General features: G+C 44.2%; 1 protein-coding gene across 1 annotated transcript in view; it reads left to right on the forward strand.

Annotated features, from left to right (window-relative positions):
- The first annotated feature begins 10220 nt into the window (after positions 1–10220).
- The window catches only part of HOXB13 (homeobox B13), a 37692-nt gene continuing 21859 nt past the window's right edge, over positions 10221–26053 (forward strand). The window contains exon 1 of the mRNA XM_078645542.1: positions 10221–10944. Coding sequence (XP_078501668.1) covers positions 10224–10944 — 721 coding nt within the window. The 5' untranslated portion in view covers positions 10221–10223. The remainder of the gene's footprint in view (positions 10945–26053) is intronic.

Below are 26053 nucleotides of genomic sequence, written 5' to 3' on the forward strand. Positions count from 1 at the left end.
GCGGGGATTGTGTTATGCTTGGGTCTGTACCGTGAGCCATCAATTGCGAAGCCCACTCTAGTCCAGCTCTGCTCCCTCCCCGTGGGTAAGTTAGTCACATGTGGATAAAAATCTGAGAGGGACACTAAATCTATATTGGACTTATCCGGCCTTGCCAACCAGTTGCAGATGTAAGGAGCAACTAGTGGGCTTTTAAAACTAATTATAACACAGTCCCCAGCCCTATTCTTGGGAGTGACTCCAATCCATGGAATCCTTCTAACCATTAGAACGTCTCCTTTGATATTAGGGGGGAGGGGTCTATTAATATTAAGCCAGCTGATTACCTTATTGCGAAGTGAATCCTGTGGCTCTCTGGAGCCACCAGTGAGCTCAGGAACTCCCACCATTATTGCCGTATAGGGCACTGCCTCCGGGGGCAGATTAACCACCCTGCGCCTGGTATTAGGACTAGTATTATGACCAATAGGTACATTAGTGTCACGCCCCACACTCCTTGGTTCAGGTACTACTGGTGGCTTAGATCTTCTAGGTGCGGGGATTGGGGGCCTACGGGTTTGTGCAAGAGGAGGTGGGGGGGCATGGTTGACTGTAATGCTGTGTTGTACCCCAGTCTGGGCTTGTGTGCATATTTCAGCAGTGAGTGGACCCTTCCCCCCAGGTTCTCGAGGAGCCAGCTGTACACTTGCGCCCAACCCCCCGCCGGAAGTGTTTCGCATATACGCATTTTCTATAGCTATGAGTCTCGCGTCTATAGAGTCTAATTTTGTAGATAGCGGTTCCAACAAGTTCTTAAAAATGACCGTAAGTGAACTAATTAAAGCATCTGAAGGGTCAGGTGGGGGCCCCCCAAATATGAATGGCCCCGAACCCCCTGGTACAGTTGTAACATACGGTGAATCTAGTTGGTCAGACTCAAAGCCCATACCAATACTGTCAAGTGATGCCGACATGTCCGTGCTGGCATCCAGTATTGGATTAGTCGTATCCACTTTAGCCCTTTTTGCCCCTGTTAGCTCTCTTGACCTTTTCCTTTTCGGTGGGTGAGTCCTTGCACTACCTGCAGGATTTGTTGACAATAAGGCTTGACCCTCCTCCAATGACTCAATTGATTCCACATAGTTCACATAAGGAGTGGTTTCCACTACCCCGGACGGACACAAGGGCTGGCTGTCCCTTGCTTGGGTTGTCGGGGTCCTAAGTTGTTGGAGCACTGACTCAATTGTCTCATCAATACTGTCCAGGAGTGATAGATGGGTATTATGGAGGGTTATTGGAGTACTGGTCTCATTTAACGGGGAATCCAGGATTGCCATGGACACATTTTCGGTATTCGCCTCAAGCAGTGTATCTAGCACTGTGGAACTTTTCTTGGGCGCAGCGCTAGCCTTGGGGAAGAAATTTTCAAGAGTGTTAGCATGCTGTTGGGCAGACTTACTCCGGGATCCTCTGGAGGCCATGGAGAGGATTCGAGCAGGAAGGGCAAAGTTAGTAAAGTTAGTAAGGCAAGGGCAAGTATTGGAAGAGGCCAGAAGTCAGAGGGAGGGCCCGGTCCGGTCTCTTCCGGTCTCTTCCGGCCTCTAACGGCCTAGAACGGCCCGCCCTTTGCCCGGGCTTAGCCCGGCGCCCGCCCGCGCGCGTCCCGCGATGCGCGTCTGAAGGCGTAGTTCTATAGCCAAAGGTCTATGGAGGCGTGGCCAGCCGGGAAGAGCCACCAGGTGCGGCGTGTTAGGAGCCGCTTGGATTCCTGGGACTCGCAGTCCCGCTGGTGCGCCGGTGATGGGATTCCGCCTGCCAAACGCCCCGCAGCCTCCTCAATGGACGTATTCCAGGTCAATAGGGATCAGTGGGTCAGTGCAGCTTACTTCCAAGTTCGAGCGGCACCCGCTCTGCAATCATTTACAAGCATCCCGGGCTTCAGAGGGAAACACCCCGATGTGTTATCAGACCATAAGCTACACCTTCCAATCTCTGCGCGGACACACGGACCACTTATGTGTTTACATGACTCTCTCTGTCTCACCGTCACTCTCTCTCGCTGTAGACACGTACAGACACCTGCACACACAAAGACACGAACATATTACACACTAGTACACAGACGCATACACACAGACGCACATGCATACAGACACGCACACACACGTACACACACATACAGCTACAGACACGCACACACATACAGAATCGTACATTCATAGTATACACGTCTATGCGCAGAGAGTAATATCTTATTTATTATCATTGTCAAATATGGGGAGTGGTCATGACTAAGAGATGCCTCTCCCCTCCCTCGACAATGGTAGTGGAGAGGCAGCAAAAAGGGTCTTTCAGGGGTCACTTTTGCTGTACTGTGGTGATAAGTTTGAATTCGACGTTTATACCATAGTTGTGAATGAATGTATGTATGTGTGTGTGTATATATATATACACACACACATACATTCATTCATATAATATTATAATATATATATATACACACACATACATTCATTCATAACTATGGTATAAACGTAGAATTCGAGCTTATCACCGCAGTACAGTATATATATATTATATTCACACACACACACATATATTTAATCTGTCGTTAATTGTAATACCCTTTTTAAATTTTTTCAATATAGCGCTCAAACGCCATGGATACCTCCTCCGCGCTTTATAAACACATGTAAACATAAAGTATTGTATTGTAATTGCATTTATATAGCGCTTACTACCCCTGACGAGATATCATATATACATTTATTGCACACCGAACTGGAAGTCGATCAACTGTGGGCTGGGATATTTGGAATCTTGATATCGACTTTTAATGTGACTCGCACGCAGGTCGTGTACGTGTAGAATGGTGACGGAAACTAAACTTAGTCTAACTCTTAGCTCCACTGGTTGCTGAGACAAGCAGAGCCTGGGCCTGGCCAGCCTCTTGAAACGTGCCGGGACCCTGGTGATGAACGCGGGTCCTTGGGCCCCGTGACATGGGCTGATGTAGAGACCAGTCCTTCTGGAGAGCACCCTCGAATAGCTCGGATCCACTGATTGGCTGCAAGTCTCTGGGTCCCTTAATGCCAACCACCCCGAACCCACCACTGATGGTTGTTTCAGGAATCAATGATGCACCCGAAATCTGGCTCTGCCATTCTGGAAATGCAAGCACCCCCTTTATGTTGATAGCTGTGATATGAGAGCATGACGTGTTCTGTGCGTGCTGAAGGGGCCAGTACGTGAAATAGCGTGTACCATCTGTGATGTACTGCACGGTAAAATGACGTGTTCTGTGCGTGCTGAATGGTCCAGTACGTGAAATAGCGTGTCCCATTTGTAATGTACAGTACGGTGAAATAACGTGTTCTGTGAGTGGTGTTCTGTGCGTGCTGAAGGGTCCAGTACGTGAAATAACGCTTTCCATCGGTACTGAGGGGACGAGCACGGTGGGTGAAGTAACGTGTTATATGTGTGCTGAAGGGGTCGAGTACTGTGAAATAACGCGTCCGATGTGCACAGAGGAGCCAAGTATGGTAAAATACGGAGACATTTCTGTGCCATTGCTGGTAAAAATACTTGTTGAGAACCCAGGCCAAGATAATTCTGTCTTCTTCTTTCAAGCCCGGGTTTCCCGTGTGTTTCTTATTCTCCTTTGTGCGTGTAACCCAATATCAGTAGAAGTTATTTCCATTTTGTTCCGCTGAACTTTCCATAATGTAATATTTGAAATGTTGAGTTATTTGAGTTTGAAATTTATATTTATGATGAAATAGTACAAGGTGAACATTAATTTTCCGGGTGACTTTTGTGACAATCAATAATAATAATGAAATATAAAAATATGACTGTATGAGGAGCGTGGGTGCGCGCGTGTGTGGCTACACGTGCATAAAGCAGTGCTTCCGTGAAACGCCTAGCCTCGCTGTAACCTTGAGACTATGAATACCCGCACGATGAGTAGGCTGGTCGTGTTCCAGTAGTTAGTAATTCTATAAAAGTGAACGTCCAAGAGGATATATGTGTGTATATATATGTATACACATACCTGGGTATATAATAGGATACCGCCAAACACGATGACTTTGTTTTTTTTCTGTTTAAGTACTTTTCGGCAGGACACGGGGACCCTTCGCAGTGAATAGAGTAGAGGCCCATACATATGTCCATCCGTGGACACGGAGAATGTTTGTCTTTCAGGCCACGGCAGGGCAGTCCTGGGTGTTCCGCATTCAAAGACCCGGTATGTCTCCGCGGGCACGTCTCGGCCACATACTGTCTTCCAGGGGGCCGAGGGTGTGCGCAGGGGGGCTGTTCGATGCTCTCTACTGCTTCGAGTCTCCCTGGATCGGAACCGATCTAGTGTTTCCGCCTCTGCCCCACCAGGCCCGGGGCAGCCCGAAGAGGACCGTTCCCGGCGGCCAAGTTAGTACCGTAAGTGACGCACGAATAATATAAGCCGAGTTACCGGGGGCTGTAGGTTGACGCAGTGACCGTGAGACATGGACAGGCAATGTCGGAGTTCAAGAATGTCTCAGCCCCAAACGGCGTCTCAACCTAAGACAGTTGAGCCAAGGTGTCTCAGGGTAAGACATGTCAGCCAACGGGCTAGTCAAGGGATGTCTCAGTATAAGCCATGTCTCAGTCCAAGAAATGTCAGCCAACGGGCCAGGGCCAATAATACATGTCTGCATCCATGTAATGTCCGGTGGGGGGAGATGATCAAGGCACGTCTCAGTCATGTCTCGGTATAAGAAATGCCAGCTTGGGGGAGTCAGTCCGAGGGGTGTCTCAGTGTAAGACATGTCTCAGTCCAAGAAATGTCAGCCAACGGGCTTCAGTCTAAGACATTTCAGCCGAAGGGGGTTAGTCAAGGGATGTCTCAGCCCAAGAAATGTCAGCCAAGGAGGGAAATAGTCCACTGGATGGCCCAGTCCACAAGGGTAGCCCCAGCACAGGAAATGCCTAAATTCAATAAATGTTTAAGCTCAATAATTGTTTCAGGTCCAGAAATGTCACAGCTAAAATAACAAACCAAGATATTTTCAGCCCAGCAATGTTAATGCAGAGAATGTTTCGATCCAAACAATACTATCCCGGGCAAGCACATCAGTTTGTTTCCCTCTCGATGTCTGCCTTTCGTATAACAGAATAGGGTGACCAGAATGTTAAAGCCAAAAACCCGGACATTTCACAAAAATAGAAGAAGGACTACAATTGTACTTCAAGCGAGGGCACATGATGAGAGCGCTCCTCAGCAGAGAAATACAGACCAGGCAGGAAATGCAATTTGTAAACCCTGTGCTTGCCTGTACTGTCTCTAAGGCTGTCCTGCAGCACACAGGGCCCCTTGTCCTCAGTCTCTAGGGCCCTGTCCTGCAGCACACCACAGGGGACTTGTCCTGTCTCTAAAGCTCTGTCCCGCAGCACACCACAGGGGACTTGTCCTGTCTCTAAAGCTCTGTCCCGCAGCACACCACAGGAGCCCTGTCCTGTCTCTAAGGCTCTGTCCTGCAGCACACCACAGGAGCCCTGTCCTGTCTCTAAGGCTCTGTCCTGCAGCACACCACAGGAGCCCTGTCCTGTCTCTAAATCTCTGTCCTGCCACACACTGTCCTCATTCTCCACGGCCCTGCCCTGAAGCACACAGGGCCCCTCTCCTAAGTCTCTGAGGCTCTGTCATGCAGCACACAGTCCTGTCCCTAAGGTTCTGTCTAGCAGCACACAGGGCCCCTGTCCTCAGTCTCTATGGCTCGGTCCTGCAGCACACAGTCCTGTCCCTAGGGCCCTGTACGGCAGCACACCGGGACCCTCTGGCCTCCCCATCCTGTAAGGCCGCGACAGCTATCATCTCCCCTCGCCTGCCCCTAAGGACTAGCCCGGCAGCAGATATGCCCCCTCACCTGCCCCTAAGGCCTTGCCCGGCCCCCCAAATGACCACTCTCATGCCCCTACAGCCCTGTTGTACAGCACACAGCCCCCATCCCCTGCCCCCACGGCCCTGTCGTGCGGCACACGGTCCCTCTCTTTCCCCAAGGGGCTCGGCCAAGCAACACAGGCCCCTTTTCCTGACCCACAGGGCTCGATCGTGCAGCAGCAGCCCCTCCTCCTGTCCCCCGGACCCGGTCTTGCCCCACTCGGCTCAGTCATGCAGCACACAGGTCCCTTCTCCTGTCCCACAGCCAGGGCTCGATAGTGCAGCACCACGCCACTGCTCCCTTCTCCCGGGACCCGGTCTTGTAGTCCCACTTGGGTCAGTCATGTAGCTCACAGGTCCCTTCCCCTGTCCCACGGGGCTCAGTCCTCCTGTCCCACTCGAGTCAGCCATGCAGCACACAGTTCCTTTCTCCTGCCCTATGGGGCTCGGTCCTGTCCCACTCGAGTCAGCCATGCAGCACACAGGTCCTTTCTCCTGCCCCACGGGGCTCGGTCCTGTCCCACTCGAGTCAGCCATGCAGCACACAGGTCCTTTCTCCTGCCCCACGGGGCTCGGTCCTGTCCCACTCAAGTCAGCCACGCAGCACACAGTTCCTTTCTCCTGCCCCACGGGGCTCGGTCCTGTCCCACTCGGCTCAGCCATGCAGCACACAGGCCCTTTCTCCTGCCCCACGGGGCTCAGTCCTCCTGTCCCACTCGAGTCAGCCAGGCAGCTCACAGGCCCTTTCTCCTGCCCCACGGGGCTCAGTCCTCCTGTCCCACTCGGCTCAGCCAAGCAGCTCACAGGTCCCTTTTCCTGCCCCACGGGGCTCAGTCCTCCTGTCCCACTCGAGTCAGCCATGCAGCACACAGTTCCTTTCTCCTGCCCACGGGGCTCGGCCCTGTCCCACTCGGCTCAGCCATGCAGCTCACAGGTCCTTTCTCCTGCCCCACGGGGCTCGGCCTTGTCCCACTCGGCTCAGCCATGCAGTTCACAGGTCCTTTCTCCTGCCCCACGGGGCTCGGCCTTGTCCCACTCGACTCAGCCATGCAGCTCACAGGTCCTTTCTCCTGCCCCACGGGGCTCGGCCTTGTCCCACTCGACTCAGCCATGCAGCTCACAGGTCCCTTCTCCTGCCCCACGGAGTTCGGTCCTGCCACAAAGGGACATGCCTCGCGACCCACGCTTCTCCACCCCTGAGGGCGGCGAGACATGGACTCTTCCGATGTAGCAGATATCCGCGAAGGAAGCTCGCGGGGCCCGCGGCTGGAAAAAGCTTTCAGAAAGTGTGTTTGTTAAACAAACCCGCCCTAGAATTGCCCTGGCACGTCTGCCGTGAACTCCACTGAGGAGCAGGGGCACAAACGATGTGTGTGCGACGGTGAGCCACCAGGGAGTATTTTTACACAGACCCTTGCACAAACCCGCCTGGAGGTGTATCCATGCCCAGCACATATCAGTTATAATAACCGAGCCCTTTCCGCTCATGCGCACCTACCCACAGCCCCATTGGGCTTACTCCATTGATCTCAGGGTTCTAGATCACCTATAATGTGTGATCTTGGGCCTACGCCTCTTAGGATCCTCCGTGTCTCCCCACTGCTCAGGGGTTCAAGTGGAGTGAAAAAAATAGGGGGTCTCTCAAAGAGGCGTGGCCGATGTAATGAAGGGCGTGGCTTTAATATACCCAAACTAAAAATCTGTGCCTAGCATGGTGTGCCGCCCAACGAGTATTTTGCTGCTTCTGTGATTGCATTCAGATATATAATACTGATGCAACATGTAACATTACACCTACAAGAAGCCAGGGCTATTGGCTTTACCAATGGTTGTTGTTTGTGTAAGACGAATCAGCAATAACTAAGCCTTCGTTGTATAGAATATTGAAAACGCTTCAGTTCTGAAATGAAGAGACTGTGAAAATACTATAGCGAGTCTCTTTGAAGTTGCCTCAAACACAGTAATGGGTGGCACCGCTGCAGAGCGAAGATTTTTTTTTCACCCTTAGGACAAAAGTGTAGAGTTCGATAGAGACCCGGTTCAGCACCTGCTTTATGGAACTGCCGGTGCTGAGCACTGCAAGACCCGCCCCACCTAAAGCCCTGCCTTCTGTTGATGCTAAGTAGTGCATGTGAGTGTGTGAGGCAGGGGTGGAGGGTACAGAATCAGGTCTGTTTTCATCATGCTGTGTTCACTTATGGCAATTCACAAGAGAAATGCAGCAACCCCTGTCATTTCGCCCAACCTCTCTGACGAAATGCTACCCACTGGGAGGGCACCAGCAGGCCCCAAGCGAAAATAATCAAGAGGGACCTTGACAACAGCATTTATTCAAGATCTGTGCTCCCACTGTCAATTCCACACTCTCTCTGGAACATAAGGGGCCTGTTTACGAGCTGGTTTGTTATCTGGTGGTGCAGGAGCAATGCAAACCTTAAGTCAGATTTATGAAGCCACGCAAGGCCACTTTGCATGGCCCTGAGTGACTCCATAAATCTGGAGTAAGGCAATGCAGTGAAAACCGCAGCATTGCTTGACTCTCCCCTTGACAGGCATTCCATGGGCGTTGCGTGGGTGTTCCGATGTTAACGTCCATGATTTGTGACGCATTCTCAGATTTACCAGATCTGGTAAACCTGGAAATGCGCCAAAAAGATATGACTTCCCAGCAGAGACGTAACGAGGAGAAATATGTTTATTTCTCCTTGTTACTTCCTCTTTCTAAGTATGCAGCATTCTGCAGCACAGATAGAGGACGTTTCCCTTCCTGCAACAAAACAATCCTGCATGCAAATGAGGCACCCTTGCACGTGCAAGGGTGCCTGCATTGGCGGTAGGCTGCCAACAAGGCGCCATTGCAGAGGTAAAGGCAGAAATGTGCCATATTGCCGTAAATACGGCACATTCCTGTCCTTTCCCTGCCAAGCAGTGCAGCACAGCAGTGACTTGCTGCACTGCATGACTTTTTCCTAAATGCATCCCTAAGTATGTAAGTCTCATTGAAATACATAAGCCCTCATTTACAGGGAATTGGCGCAGGGCAGCGCCGCAAGTCTTCTTGCAGCTCTGCCCTACACTAATGTGAAAGGGCAGGAACGCACCGTGTTTCTGAAACACAGCGCATTCCTTTGCTTTCCCCCTGCGTTGGCACATACTTTGCTGCCTAGCGCCAATGCAGGCAGCAAGGCTGTCTGTGTTGCATACAGAATTGTTTTTGTGCAGGAAGGGGCACCTTCCCACACAAAAACAATCCTGAGAGGCGTGTTTCTCAACACAAATGGAAAAAATAAAACCCACAAGGGAGATATTAAAAATATGTCTACTCCTTACGCCTGCTCCAGGGAGGCGTAAGGTTTTGGTGCTGCCCCAGGTTTACATGAATAATTAACTATGGGGATGTGTCAACATCCATGGGTGTTGAGTGGGAAAACCCACCGCAACGCCCATGGAACGCCTCCCTGACCCATAGTAAGGCAACGCAGCGACTTGCGCTGCTTTGTCTTACTCCATAACTATAAGGGCATGCAAAGCAACGCAAAGTGGCTTTGTGTGACCTCATAGATATGATTGAGAGGCTTGCGCCGCCGGAGCATCAAAAAAAGTGACAGAGCAAGTCTCATAAATAAGCCTCAAATTTCTTCTCTCTTTGATTTTTTTTAGTAAGAGTGTATTTGGCTAACAGTACCCTGATCATGGGACTGTGTGCAAACGAGTGTCTGTGTGTTTGTTAAGATATTAAGATGTCGATATATAACCAATCTATTTATCTTTCTCGGTGTACTTACATATAAGCTTATTAAATCAATGGGGTTCACCCACAGAAACAAAGGACCTGGGTATGAATGGTATAAAGAAAGATGGTCCTTGGTTATGATTTAAGTAAGCACTTAAATGAATTTCATTTGTTTTTCACTTATGCAGTTAAATTCGCATACATTGATTGATTGAATCAATGTATGCGAATTTAACTGCATAAGTGAAAAACAAATGAAATTCATTTAAGTGCTTACATATAAGCTTAGCTAGTTCACACACACCCGCAACTTCACATAGGAAACATTGACAGCTCCTAAACACACACACACAATCCTCTGGCTGTACCTGTCCCACTCTCAGCCCGTCACATGTCGCGGCTCTCATGTCCTTTCCGTTTCCAGCCTCCTCCCTCCCCCCTCGTGAGGTGCACGGAGCTCTTCCTGTCACAAACTCTGCCCTGACACTTTATTACCCCCTATGCTCCCCCCGCGGGCTGGAGGCAGCCAATGGGCGCGGCCGCTGCCAGACTCACGTTCAGTGCGTCGACAGCAGGCAGGATGAAGCCATGCAGCCCTCCCAAGCTCCCCCAGGCTGCAGCAGGAGCTCCCGGAGCTCGGCCCTGAACGGCCCCGCCGCCGGGGGCATGGATGGCTTCCTGGGGGGCGGCCCCTTCCAGAGCAGGGGTGTTATGGGACCGTCTGGGGGTCACCCTTCCGAAATGGGGGGCCACTCTCCAACCATGGGTGGCAGCCATAGTTCGGCTCTGGGGGTGACCCCTTCAGTCTTGGGGGGGCACCCTTCGGCCTTAGGGGGCCCTTCCTCAGCATTGGGGAGGCACTCGCCCACCCCCGTGGTCCCAGGTTACTCCATTATGGACCTGCCGGCCAGCTCGGTGGACCACGGGAAGCCCTGTGCCCCCTCGTGCCACGGCTCCACGGCGCCCGCTCTGGGCTGCGGTTACTTTGGAGGGGGGTACTACTCGTGCCGCGTGGCCCGAGCCCCCATGAAGGCCTGCTCCCTCTCGGGGTACCCCGCTGAGAAGTACACGGACACGCCCGGGGGCCCGGAGGAGCTTCGCCCGAAGGAGGTGGCCTTCTATTCGGGCTACGGAGGCCCTTACCAGCCCATGGCCAGCTACTTGGACCTCTCCGTGGTGCAGAGCATCGGCGGGGGACCCGGGGAGCCCCATCCTTCCGACACCTTCCAGCACTGGGGTTGGAATAACCAGGTGTGCTGCCCCAAGGACCAGAGCCCGGCTGGGTCGCCATGGAAGAGCCAATTCACAGGTAAGAAACACCAACTGCGAAGCCCACAGGTCACTAACAAACTGCCCATCGTCACCAGCATAAATAACACAACACAGCCCGGTCCGTACAGACCTGTGGAAAAACGTGAGGTGCGCCTTATAGAGGCCTTAAAAAGGTACATAAATAATAATACAGACCGGTCCGTACAGACCTGTGGAAATAACGCTAGATACGAATCACAGAGGCCTTAAATAGGTACATCAATAGAGAATACTCTCCACAAAGAAGGAGACTAAATGGTTACATAGACAGCCATTGTAGAACTATATATCTATCTATATATAGATATATATATATATATATATATATATATATATATATATATATATATATATATATATATATATATATATATATATATATATATATATATATATATGATTTCCAAGATCTATACATTAAGCAGTAACACTCATGACGCACGCACAGACACGCGATGGCAGTAACACACACATGGGTATATCGAAAATTGATGCATATGTATGTAGATATTATGCCCGCATTTATGCATAGATAGGTACAGCGACAGATCAACCATTTATGTATTTGTTTAAGATATTCTAGAGTGTGATCAGCGCCCAGAAAACATTCGAATATTTTCCAGAGCCAGTAGAAATGCCTACGTTTGTTGGTACAAAATATGCACAAATATGGGCAATAGTAATTGTGGAGGAGTGAGGGAATAATAGACACAGTTAGTACACGGTGTGGGGTAGAGGACTCTGGAGGAGGTAGTTAGCCCCAGCGAGATCACAGGCCACTAGCAGTATACACCAGAACAACAGCCATGCTGCTGGATGAAACACCATACCTGCACGCACACGTTAACGAGATGCACACAAACACTCGCGTGCACACACATACATAACACGTAGTGTGTGTTTATAAACAGACATAAACACACGTACATTTGTGTGGATAAATATCAATAGCTAAAGTGAAGTGCTCAGTGCTACAGATATGCACATATATTCATTAACTTAATACATAGGTGTATACACACACATATATATGTGAAACAACAAAACACTTTCCACACAGGCCTCAATACATCCACAATCCTTCCAACCAAGCAAAACATACAGTCTTCTGTGCTAGCTGTCTCCTAATGTGATTTGGCGCCTCGTGAGGGATATATGGAGCTATATAAATTCAACTACAATACTAAACATATATCCATACATAAACACACCAAGAAAAACACAGAATATCTATATATCAATCTATCTATCTATCTATCTATCTATCTATCTATCTATCTATCTATCTATCTATCTATCTATCTATCTATCTATCTATCTATCTATCTATCTATCTATCTTATGTTTGTGTGCTTATTTTCCAGAAAACTCTAGATACAAACAATATAATGCACAGGGAACTGTGAAATATGGAAAATATTTCATTAATCACAGTATCATTATAATGACAACCTCCAAACTCACTGCAGCGCTTTACCATTGTGAAGGGCTAGCATGATAATGTGGCATACACTGTGCAGCCAAAATGCACATTTTGAGACAATTCTGGTGATATTGTTTTCATCCATTTGACACAGATAGCAGGAACAACATTTTCTTCAAATCTGCAACTATGTAGGTTATGTGGTAATGCAGTAAATCCATAATTATGTGGCGAATGGTGCAGCCACAGTTTGCATCCACTGGTTCCCACTGTTGTTAATTCTTATATCAACAATTTATGAAAGAAAAAACAGACGTTAAAATGGTAATTCCAATCAGTGATACTGTTAACTGTACTTTGAAGAAAACAGAATAAAATATAATATAAACAAATACATAATGGATGACGTGTGAGATGGTCCTTTATTGCTACTTCGAGGTTCTGGGGACATTTACAAACCACTGAGCCTTTGGCCTCGTGGTTTATTATGTCATCAAAACGACTCAATGGATTATTGAACCGTATTAGTAAGTTACCTGCTATATTTAATCTCTCTACATATATTTATATATGCGTTTGCTTCTATCTATCTATCTATCTATCTATCTATCTATCTATCTATCTAGAAACAGAGAAAGATAGAAGGGATACGTAACAGATAACTGTGGAATATAGTCATATAATCATGTTTGATACTTGTAACCTGATAACAAATTGCAAGGCCCAATAGTGATTGTTTGTACACAAAGAAAGAAGGAATTACTGAATCCATCCATCAATTTTAAGTTTATATAGTGCTGACAAAGAAGGCACCTCATTGCTGAGTGTGATACACACTATACACTGGCTAATTATTTTTTATATTACATTACATTTTTTTTTTAGCTTTTTTGTTAGTGCAAGTTTCTAATTTATGGCAATTATGTAACACCTAATAAATATTTGATATCTTGTTTAGGCGATAGCAGTAGAGAGCAGACTTCTAATTAGCGAGTCATGAAGAGTGACTGTCTCAATCAAAATTTTCATTAAAAGAGCCCTTTTTAAAAAATGTTATTGCTTTTGCTTCGCTAGACAAATGTGCAAAAAAAAAGTCACAAAAGGCACCTGCACACCTCTGTTTGATATTGAAAACGTTTATGCAGATTAGTAAAACAGGTTTCTAATGGGGAAGCAGAAGTTGCATTTTCTATTGTACCATCTGTAGGAAATTTGTCAAGGAAAAAAGAAAAATGTGCTGGATGGATGAACACGAAGATTGACTTAAAGGCATAGGCCAATTGTCCTTGTGTTCTTCATTTAATTTTATGTATATCCACCTGCTTTTTTAATATCCTTGACATTTTGACATTGAAAAACAATGTCAAAGGAGTGTATTACTATATTGCTAATTGGTTGCTTAAACCGGAAATAGAGGTACACGGCTCTCAAAGGCCGGATCTGAGCTGGTAGTCTGATTGGAGTGAAGAGCTGAACATTTTCGATCAGGCAGCCATTTTGAAGTCTGCCAACTGCAAACCTGGTTTGCATAGACAGTGTGAAAAATTATTCAGGAATATATGAGTGCGGGCTGGGCACACCTCACTGCCACGATGCAGCAAGGTCGCCCCCATATGGATATCCCATTTAATTAAAAAAAATATTTAATGGGAGGCTCCAGGGATCTGACTTGTGGTTCACAAACCCTACTATGTAGCACTTAGATTGACTTAACAATGCTTGTCATGGTCTGTAGAACTTGTTTCAATTTTAGTACCATAATAGGTATGACTTATACATGAAGATGATGAGTACTGGGCTTAAGTAACAACAAAAGTCCCCCCTCACCCCCGTGCACCACGTTTGGCATGCCTCTGGGCACGGTAGGCAGTGGTTAAAGTTTATCATTAAAAAATCTAAGAAGTTCACTATGAAACATTATGCTTTTCTACTAAGATCACAAATTAACCCAATTTACAAAAAGAAATGAATATTCAATTGAAATATTTTAAAATTAAATTACATTACGGTTACACTCCTAAGAATAGAAAGTACTGACATTTGCCATGTATGGTTACCTATGTAACCAACCTTCCCACAATGCATTGTTGGATATGATGCTCTTTTTCTGTGGGCAATAATGATACACACATGGGTTTAACCATAATCAGAGCACAAGGGGTTCAATCTGCTCAATAAGGTAACAGCACAATAACTAGGTGAGTATGATCTTCACACACACACATACACCCAAAAACATACAACCCCTCACGGAACATCTACCCTGGCAGGGGTGTCACGTTTGACTGACAGGGCAGTCTAGTAATAACATTCCCAATAAGCACATCCACAAAGATGAAAACTCTCACTGAAGGTGTATAATGCAATTCTATTTAATAACCCAACAACCTATAATGAGTTTCAGCCATGAAAATGGCCTTGGTCCATTTTCCCGGCAAAACTGCACCGGACACTCGATGCATATTCATCTTTGTGGATGCGCTTATTTGGAATATATACATCAAACAGTCATACTAGTGACTCAGTAGGTAAAGTTAAGAAAATCTTCACATTGAAAATGTTCTAGGTTGCTACAAAAGTTGGCACTATTTGATAAATCTATGGAAGAGTTTGCTCACCCATAGCAATACGAGCTAAGGTGTGGGTTGTGAAGTTCCGCCCAAATCCCTTCAAGGGTAAAAGAGTTAAAGGAGGACTTTAAAAAAAAAATGGAACTTTTGTTTTAGCTCACAGATACAGTAGAATCTTTAGAATGGATTTACAACAAACTTGTCATGAAAGTAGAAACTCCCCCAAAAAGAGGGCTGTTTTTGATTTGGTGTAAATCTGTTTAATAGCGTTTGAGATATCAACATTCCAAAAATTTAGTGAGCGGGTATAAAAGAGTTAAAATTCAGAGATAGGCTGTCCATGTAAAGGGGCCATCCAGTGAATGATGTCACAAGATGTCTCAAGCCCCAATGACACCATCAAACAAAGGAATATGCTTGCATGCCAATTGTTGGTAATTGTGTCTTTTTTTCTCTATACTGGAGAGCCCATTTAAACTTGCAAGTGAGAAACTTGAAAAGTTCCTTCAAGCATATTTTAATTTTTCAAGAATGTGACTTGCGGTCAGTGGCTTCATTAATTTTTTCAATCAATTGCGTGTCGTGAAAAAAAATCGCAGAGCAAAGGGAAAGCATGATGGATGGTTTTAAACACCTGGGGGTCGGTGTGGTGGATATGGTAATAGAGATATTTAAAAATATATGAAAAATAGTCCAAAATGCATTTAGCATAGACTAAATTCATGATTTGTTCTAAAATTGGTGAGCAAGCAGCCACCATTTTGTATTCAGAGACAGGCAGTGTTTCCCCAAAATCATAATTTTCTCAAATTTGACAATTTCATGAAAGTCACCAATTTAATTTAATTGAAAAAACGAGTAAAGTCATCAAGGCTGAGGCTGAGTGTAGTACCTGTGCAAGCTCCAAGGTGAAAGGTATTGGTACAAGGTGAATGCAGCTTATTCACTGAGAAAAATCACAGTTGAAGGTTGGGTACAATTCAAAGAGCACTAAATGTAAAAATGAAATTTGCCACAACACACACCATTTAATTGTTTACGTTTTGTGTTTACTGAATCATAACTAACCAACTAACTGTGAATATCATCACAACCCTCACTCTTGAACGGAAGAGAGCACGCACACGAGGTTTGCAGGGATAAGGCTTCTTTGTTGTGTTGGGCCTTCCTCAACCTAGCAAGCAGGAGGGATGCGTTTTGGCTGTAGCAACTGCCTTTGTCAATCCATGTATGTGTATATACTCACCATTAGTTGGTTATATACACACACACATTTACATATATATAAAATATCTCCTGATGAACCTTCTCTATTGGCTTTTCACTACGGCCCAAGTCTGGTGACACCGGGACAAAATTGAAATTCACTAGGACCAAATCATCATTTTGTCATTTAAATTTTCTTCTGCATTACATTTCACCATAGGAAATAACGGCAGACGCGTTTCGGCTTCTACCAGCAACTGGACTCACTTATATTCTCGTCCCACCACCATTTTAACAAAGCTAAGTCCTACCTCAGTTATAGTTCTTCAGGAACCACTAAACCATGAGCCTTATCATGACACTTTTGTTAACGCAAACAAGGCGTCAACTTAGTGTCATCATAAATCTAAATTATAATCAAGTTCCTGAATTGTATACAATGTAAATTCATAGTGAAGCAAGAATCATATATCATTATCTTACTATCCAGTACAATTTTAGCCTAACCAATATATATGAAATATTCCTTAAAGAATCCCAGTTATAGTGCAATTACAAAACAGTACCTCAATTGAGGAAAGAACAGTATGGTGGAAAGTGGTACCCTTTAAAGGTATGAGCACAAACATATCAGGATAAATAGGAAATCCCATCCTAATGTGCAAATGCATCTCATCTCCTGAATAATCCCATGATGTATTATGGGTTATACATAACTAAACTAATTAAATATTACAGTGCTAAATTGTCATTTCAACTACATCAATTCAAATCATGAAAGTTAGATCTAAACAGGTATGGTCCCAATCAATACAAAATCAAGTCTTCACATATTACTAAAGTGCTAATGCATCACAGTACACCAACCATTACCCAATTCCTCCCGTTTCGCATAAAACTCACTCTTAAAGTTCCGTAGTGCCAAGATGCAATTGCAGTTGTACAATTCATATATCGCATAATATATATACTCCAAAAACACACCCTTCTGGGTCAAAAGGTGCTACATCTGCTATGCTGTTAATTATTTTATGCATCATTAGTCCAAAACTGTAAACCTCTTCTACAGTATTAAAGTATTGAAGTCAAAAGAGCATGTTGATGATGTATAAAACATGTCCAGGTCCAATACCAGTCCATAAATGAATCAGATCAGAGTGGCACACAAGATTCCTATTATTTTTAGGTTTCTAAAGTTGAATAGTTCAGCATCTAAATAATTTACCCAAGGGTTTTCTGTTCCCACTAACAAAATCAGCCTTGATTTATTCCTCCTTAGTTCCAATTCCCGATCTCCACCTCTAGGATGTGCCTTTACATATTTAATGGCATAAAATCTAAAATCCTTCAACAAGCCAGTATGTCTTTCAATAAAATGTTTCACAATTGGATACTTTTTAATACAGTTCTTAATGGCTCTAATATGTTGCAAAATCATAGTCTGCAAATTCTTGATGGTGCTCAGTTTTGCACACAATTCTTTCTTTTATTTCACTCTCCTGACCTTCCAAAGTTCTAAAGGGCTTTTTTTCGTTTCCAAATTTACATGCTTTACAGGAACTGCATTTTACAAAGCCAATTCCATCTTTGCCCAACCAATATTTTTACCTGTCATTCAGGTTGAAAAAAACATTTGTGAGAATATCACCAAGATTGCGGATATGCAAACAGTCATGCTAGGATTTGGACTCACATAACCCTTAAGTTGCTCATCATGAAATAATATATTCCAGTTTCTTCTTAAAATCTTTTGGAACTCTAATTGTGCCAGTTATACTTCATGAAGATTCAACACTTTAAAGTCTCTTGACATCTTTTATATTTTTTCTTTCGTTCCATTAATCTGTCATTATTGTACAGCATTAATTCCATGATTAAAGAACTAGCTCTATCTATGGCATCATTCAAAACCTCTTTTAGATATGCACAAGCTTTAAATCTTTGTCTCATTACTTGTATTTCATTAGCAAACTCTTCATCCATAGAACACATTCTACACACTCTTAAAAACTAACCATAAGGTATCCTCCATTTTAAGATTTTTTGGGGACCTACTATTAGCATGAAAAGTGGAGTTAGCCGCTGTTATTATTCTGTGCACTTTTGTATGAAGCTTACTTTCTTTGACACAGAAGCTGACATACAAAATGTAATATGATCTTATCTTGTGTCTTGCTCCTTCAATCACAAAAGAACAGGCACACAAGGGACATTGTGCAAATCACCCTGTTTGTTACTCCTGACCTAAGGTAACTATGACTCGCGCACTTGCCTTGCTAATTACCCCACATGTTACATCACTCATGTCATCTTCAATGACCTCCTTGATAATATCACAGCAACATTTACAATGAAATTATTGATGAGAAAACTGTGTGTGGCGGAGGCACGAATTAAAGTTACTTTAGGGCACGAGTTATAGTTACTTGAGATAACTATAACTGGTGAATTTCCATGGTTTTGTGCATGTAAAATCTGAACCTAAATATAACGTCCCTGTAAACTTAGTTTTTTTCAGTGAATTTCTAAAGTTTTTAAAATTATATTTCCTAATTATAACATCCTTGTAAACCTTGTTTTTTTGTGAATTTCAACATTTCTTCATGCTATTTCCTAACTATAATGTCCTTGTAATCTGTGTGTTTGTGTTTATATATACATATATATATATATATATATATATATATATATATATATATATATATATATATATATATATATATATATATATATATCCAAGAGAAATTTCCCATATACAAGGAAACGTTACGACAACACTCCAGAAGTTGCTGTGCTTAAGAATTTATTCGGCAGCAAAACAAACAACGCGTTTCACCAACAGGCTTGATCACGTGATCAAGCCTGTTGGTGAAACGCGTTGTTTGTTTTGCTGCCGAATAAATTCTTAAGCACAGCAACTTCTGGAGTGTTGTCGTAACGTTTCCTTGTATATGGGAAATTTCTCTTGGATATTTGGGCCGCCGGGACCCCAACGACGACCCGCTCGTGAGCCGGTACTGGCCAGACACCGGAATTGTGTTTTGCAATATATATATATATATATACACACACTATGTGGTTCCTCTGTATTGGGACGCACAGCTACTACTGCTGATACCAAATCTCTTTCAGAAATTACACCTATAATTCTATCACTACAACTGAGGGCGCTTATTCGCAGCAACCATTAGAATCCTTATGTTGAAATACATCATGGACCCTCAGACAAAACCCCCTGATGGCTTAAGTTCTGACAGGAACTGGTTGTCAATATCACCTTAACACTAAGTGGATTTATCAGCAACTCAAACTTATTCTAGGTGCCTTTTTGCACACCTGTTTGATTTGATTATACATTTTTACTAGCATAGATGTTATCCCACTCCCAATAAGGCACACAGACAAATACTCTCAGTTAGATTCTGGATGAACCCACACTACCACTACATTTTACAAACCACATTGTACGAATTGACACATAATCGTATACAATAGACCCAACTTGAGCAAGACTTCACATACGCATACTGCAAAAGCTATGCTCCTAAGACATAGTCACTTTTTACTCCTTAATATTCAAGAGCACAGAATTTATTGGCCATCCATAGACACCGTTAAAACCTGTATCATATCAGTGTAGTCTATCGACCCAAAAGGAGGTATGACGGCATAACTTTTGTGTGTTAAAAATAAAAATAATGTCAATAATATTAATTGTACTGTTACCAATGGTCGACTCCGGAGGGTTTATCATGACAAAATAAATATTTATCTGTGACAATGAAAAGAGATTCCTTTGACATATTCACATATATATATATATATATGTACACACACAAATCTATATATATATATATATATATATAAATAGCCACTGTGTAGGTATGTTTGAGTCACACTTTCCATTTTGATTTGCCTATAACGTTTGGCCATGTGCACAGATTTGTACAGTTGAAAACCGGTGAAATCAGTCAGCTATGTTTTTGCATGGCAAGTTTTGTGAAGATCCATGTATTAGTAAAAAAGTTAAAAGGGGTTAAAAACAGAGTGGATTCCTATTTAGCTTCCATAGAAAATGTTGATCTCATTTAAAGCCTGAATGGATTTACTCCAAACTTAGCATGAAAGTAGATCTTAATTCAAAGGGTGTGCTTTTTTGGTTTGGTGTGTTCAGTTGTTTTTGAGATATTACTAATTGAAAAAGGTGCAGTGAAGGCATTAAAGTCTTAACACTTTTGTATAGCTCTGCTGCTTAAACTCGCAAGTTAATCTTGGTAATCACAGATTCAGATTTTAAGACAATGTTATTGGCTAGGTTATGGCTGGAATTATTTTTTAGACCATACTGGCATGCGAGTTTCACCCTGTGAAAAATAAATGTACACAACCATGGGCCCAAAGGTGGCCCACTGCTGGGCAGTGGTCATGGGTACCCAGACGTGTGGAAAGTCTACATCACACCTGAAAAAAGCAATGTGTTCAAAGGGCGATTCACAAGTTCAAGGTGACACGCAAGCACAACAGCGGCCATTTTAGGTGCTTACTTTGGTGGCCATTTTGTGCTTGACTCACGAGTCCCTTCCAACTCGCGAGTTCCAGGCACAGAAACAAAGCACAAAGGTAGGAAGGTAGGGTGCAGGGCCGGCACGCATGTCAGGTCCTGTGCCCAACCCCCAGTGAGGGGTGGCAGTGGCATGTTGGGTGCAAGGTCTGGATACTTGCCAGTTTGTGCGGGCAACCCCAGTTGTTCACTGCTAAAGGCTATGCGCAGCATGGTTTGGAGATCCTCGGGTGATTGGGCTCATGGACTGGCTGAAGGCAGTGCACAGCAGGGGTTTAAAAATAGGTCTTTTTTAATTTTTTATTTTTTTTATTTTTGCAGAGTTTTATATAGCGCGAACTAGACCCGAACCGAATCAGGTATCAGAGCGCTTTACATAGCACCAGTTACGTTACATGAGGACACACGTTCATTTTTTTTTAGGCACGGGGAGATTAAGTGATTTGCCCAGAATCACAGGAGGTTTTGGCATCGTTACCGAGACTCGAACCAAGTTCCCTAGGTCCGAGGTCGAGCGCCCTAGCCGTTAGGCCAACTCCTCTCTCCAAATTATAGTAAAGCCACTGAAATTCACTGAAAAAAGACAGGTAAAAAAATGAGGTAAGTTTGAGATTTAAACATGCAAAAACACTGAAATTAACTAGTTATATCGACTGCCATGGAAAAAAAACAAATATTTGGCAGCGGCTAAGTTACAAAAAAGTGAACTGAAAAACAACATGACTGTCGAGTTGTGTATTATGTGCATTATATATATATATATATATATATATATATATATATATATATATATTCGAAACAAGGTTTTGAACCACTGCCGTTGCGCCACACACCTCTGGTGCTTCCTGAACGCGGTGGTGAGCCGCGTAAACTTCCCAAGCACAGTCCACTGTAGATGTGTCAGCCGACACAAACAGGAGCGCACCGCAAGTCCGTGCAAAAAATGTATTTATTTTATAAATGGAAAACCCCCCTCCAGCGTTGACAGGCGCGTTTCGCCGCTCTGGCTTTATCAATGTCAATGACTTTGATAAAGTTACACCATTGTAAAGTGAAAAAGTGCGTGTGCATGTTTAAAATCAATGGTAAACATGAAAGAAGGCTCAGTTAATGCTAAATGCAATACTTTCACGTCAGCCATCTTAACATGTAGTTCAGTTTCAATAAATACACCATGTTGAAAGCAATTTCCGCCCGAATAGAGGCACATCATTCCATTTTCAGAAAAGAAACATTAAAGGGATAAGATTATATCAAAGTAATGCATTCAAAAAAGGAAAAAAGAAGGAAAACCAAAGTAACAATATACAATGCTTCATCTCTGCCTATTTGCCATATGCTAAGTAGCACAAATTGGTTTTAATAGAGTATCTTGCCTCCTTTTGCTCCATGTTTGAACCCAGCCCCTTCAGGGCTCTATAGCTTTAGCACTTACGTCTGTCTTTTCATTAAATTTATAGATGAAAATATAAGTCCTTAAATCGATATTAAATAATCATCAGAGACACCACTACCTCTGTCACTGTATTTACAATGGCATTGCAAGGCAAATAGGCACAGAGAGGAAGCATTGTATATTGTTACTTTGGTTTTCCTTCTTTTTTCGAATGCATTAATTTGATATAATCTTATCCTTTTAATGTTTCTTTTCTGAAAACGGAATGATGTACCTCGATCCGGGCAGAAAGTGCTTTTAACATGGTGTATTTATTGCAACTGAACTACATGTTAAGATGGCCAACGTGAAAGTATTGCATTTAGCATTAACTGAGCCTTCTTTCATGTTTACCATTGATTTTAAACATGTACGCGCACTTTTTCACTTTAAAATGGTGTAACTTTATCAAACTCATTGACATTGACAAAGCCAGAGCGGCGAAACGCGTCTGTCAGCGCTGGAGGGCGGTTTTCCATTTATGAATTAAATACATTTTTATGCACGGACTTGCGGTGTGCTGCTGTTTGTGTCGGCTGACACATTTACAGTGACTGTGCTTGATATATATATATATATACACACACACACTCACATATGTATATATATGCACATATATAAACTCACATCATATTTATATATATATTTGATGCAGTCTTAGCCATTCCGCTTTTAGTATTCTCTCTTGAGTATTCCATGCAAAAAAGTTCTTGTAAACAAATTTAAAGAATACTTCATAAACTTTGAAATTCTTTATCTATATTGATAAAAGTTAGTTGGGCATTGCCGAAACATTGCCAAGTTACGAGTGATATTCATTTAAACTACCAGAATCATTGATATTTGCTGCAAGGTGACCAGTACAACAGTGACATCTCAACTGTTATCAAAACTAGTATCACTATTATGATGTCAGATCAGTACTATTTTCAATAACCAAACCTCAATGACTTCACAACATGACTCCTTCTACACTTCCTAGTAGATTCTGCATAGTCAATACACAATGAACAACGATTACAAATATCTACATTCTGTGATAAATAGGTTAAAGTGAAGTAGAAAAGACATCACTCGTCTTTTATTCTTAAAAATGTAGGAGGATAATGTAAAGTAAGTGTTTATCCGGTCTGACCTAGACGCAGCTTTAGATGTCTTGTTAGCGTCATGTAATTACAAAAAAAATCATAAATATAGAATACATACATGAATATATCCCTAGAGGTTTTTGGGTAAGCCCCCTTCGTCCTTTGGTCTGTTCAACTGTTATTCACATTTTGCTTCCACCAACCACAGCCCTTTTCAGTTACTGGCTCTCTTGTATTGTGACAATTTTTTCCAGATTACGTTTACATTTTCCTAAAATAAAAGTGCATTTCAGTGCCTGGGCTTGTGAGCCAGTACATTGCTTTGCCAATCCTATTTTCTTTTCATTTTATATCCTTTAAAAAAATTGTAATCTTTTGTGTTTAGACTGTCTTCATGTTACAGTAATTCAAAGGCAATAGTACATTATCTTTGTGCCAAAACATTCATATTTTTTGTGATGTGCATTAAACAAAAAAGAATTAGCAAAGCGAATATGTCTCACCCTTTGGTCGTATTGGCTTTGCCTATGGTTTTATAGCCATGCTGTACAACATTCCCGATACTGTGCAGCATGGCCAAAGAAAGCTAAGTACAAAAAGGCCCTAAGATGTAGCAGTCATCATTGTTGAATCGGAAAATTAAAAAAAAGCAGTTTTTTAAAGCAAAGGTGGGGGGAACAACACAGGGTGAGGATGGAGGTAGCAACATAGATGTCCAGGGTGGGGGTTTGCGACGCAGTGGGCATGGGTGGGATGAAGCAACGTGTGGGGAGCACAGAAGGAGTAAGATGGAGAAGTAACAGGTAAGAGAGAAAGGGGGCACGAGGTGAGCAATGCAATATGGCGGGCAGGGGTAAAGAGGAGAAGCAACAGGTGACAGCGCAATGTGGAATGGGCAGGGAGATGCACATGGGTGAGAAAGCAATGGAATGATTGTAACATGCAAGAAAACCAAATATGCGACAGAGCAACTTGGAGTGCAGGGGAAGAAAAGGGGAAGAAAAGTACATGAGAGAGACGGCTGGAAAGCACATGCACTCTCATCGAGTACTCAACCCAAAAGAAACAATCACTGGCAAAGCCAATAGGTCTTGCATGTGCAAGAGCTATAGCATTTGGCAATATGGTTTTGCAATATTGTACACAAGTGCGGCTACCGTTCAGCATGGCTAAAAGTTAGTGGCATGGAGTGTCCTAGAGTGGAGTGGGGGGGGGAGTAAAGGGTTGTACAGTTGAGTGGAGGGAGTAGAGTTCTGTTGTAGAAAGGGTTATAGAGTGCAGTGTCATAGAGTGCTGTGGCGTGGAATGGCTTGCAGTGGCGTGGAGTGGCATAGAGTGAGGTGGAATAGGGTGGAATAGGGTGGAGTGGGTTGGAGTGGATTAAAGTAGTGGGGTGCATTGGACTGGAGTAGATTGAGATAGAGTGGGTTGGATTGAATAGAGTAGGGTCGATTGTAGTGGGTGGACTGGATGGGGTGGATTGGAGTGGGGCAGATTGAAATGGGGTGAGGTGGATTAGAGTGGGTTGGATTATATTGATTTGGGGAGGGGTGGATTGGGGTGGTGTGGATTGGATTAGTGTAGGGTGGTTTGAAGTGGGGTCAATTAGAGTGGAGTGGAGGGGTGGTTTGGACTGGACTGGAGGGGGTGGATTAACTTGGAGTGGGCTGGGTGGATTGGACCGGGGTGGATTGGACCGGAGTGGGGATGACAGGTTTGGGCTGGGGTGGATTGGATTGAAGGGGGGTGAATTAGAGTGTGGTAGGCTGGATGGATTGGATTGAGAGGAGTTGATTGAACTGGGGTGTGATGGGTTGGATTGTGGTAGAGTGAGGTGGATTGTACTGCAGTGAAGTGAGGTGAACAGGATGGGGTGGATTAGACTGGAGTGGGGTGGATTGAAATGGGGTGGTGTGGATTGGGGTAGGGTGGAATGGAGTGGGGTGGACTGGACTGGGGTGGATTGAATTGGAGTGGGGTTGACTGGAATGCAGTGGAATGGAGTGAGGTGGAATAGAGTGGGGTGGATTGGACCGGAGTGGGGTTGACAGGATTGGGGTGGGGTGGGGTGGATTGGTTTGGAGTGGGTTGGATTGGAGTGTGGTGGGCCAGATGGATTGGATTGAGTGGAATGGATTGAACTGGGGGGTGGGGGGAGGGTGGATTGGATTGTGGTAGAGTTGGGTGGATTGTACTGCAGTGAAGTCGGGTGAACGGGATGGGGTGGATTAGACTGGACTAGGGTGAATTGAAATGGGGTGGGTTGGGGTAGGGTGGACTGGAGTGGGGTGGACTAGAGAGGGGTGGACTGGACTGGGGTGGATTGAATTGGAGTGGGGTGGACTGGAGGGGATGGACTGGAATGGGGTGGGGTGAATTTGAGTTGGATGTGTATTGCAGTTGACTGAAGTGGAATACATTGGAGTGCAATGGGGTGGATTGGATTGGATTGAGGTGGAATGGGGCGGGGTGGGGTGAACTGGATTGGGGTGGGTGGATTGGATTGGGGTGGGATGGGATGATTGCAGTGTGGTGGGGTGGATTGGAGGTGGTTAGATTAGGGTGAATTGAATCAGTGTGGCGTGGGGTGGATTGGATTAGAGTAGGGTGGATTGGATTGGAGTGGGGTGGATTGGATTGGGGTGAGGTGGATTGAATTGGATTAGATTGGGGTGAGGTGGATTGGAGTGGGGTGGGTTGTTTTGGATTGGAGTGGGGCAGATTGGAGCGGGCAGATTGCTTTGGATTGGAGTGAGGCAGATTGTTTTGGGTTGGAGTGGGGCAGATGGCTTGGATTGGAGTGGGGCAGATTGTTTTGGGTTGG

Source organism: Lissotriton helveticus, chromosome 5_1 (genome assembly GCF_964261635.1).
Source record: "Lissotriton helveticus chromosome 5_1, aLisHel1.1, whole genome shotgun sequence".
Classification (NCBI taxonomy): domain Eukaryota; kingdom Metazoa; phylum Chordata; class Amphibia; order Caudata; family Salamandridae; genus Lissotriton; species Lissotriton helveticus.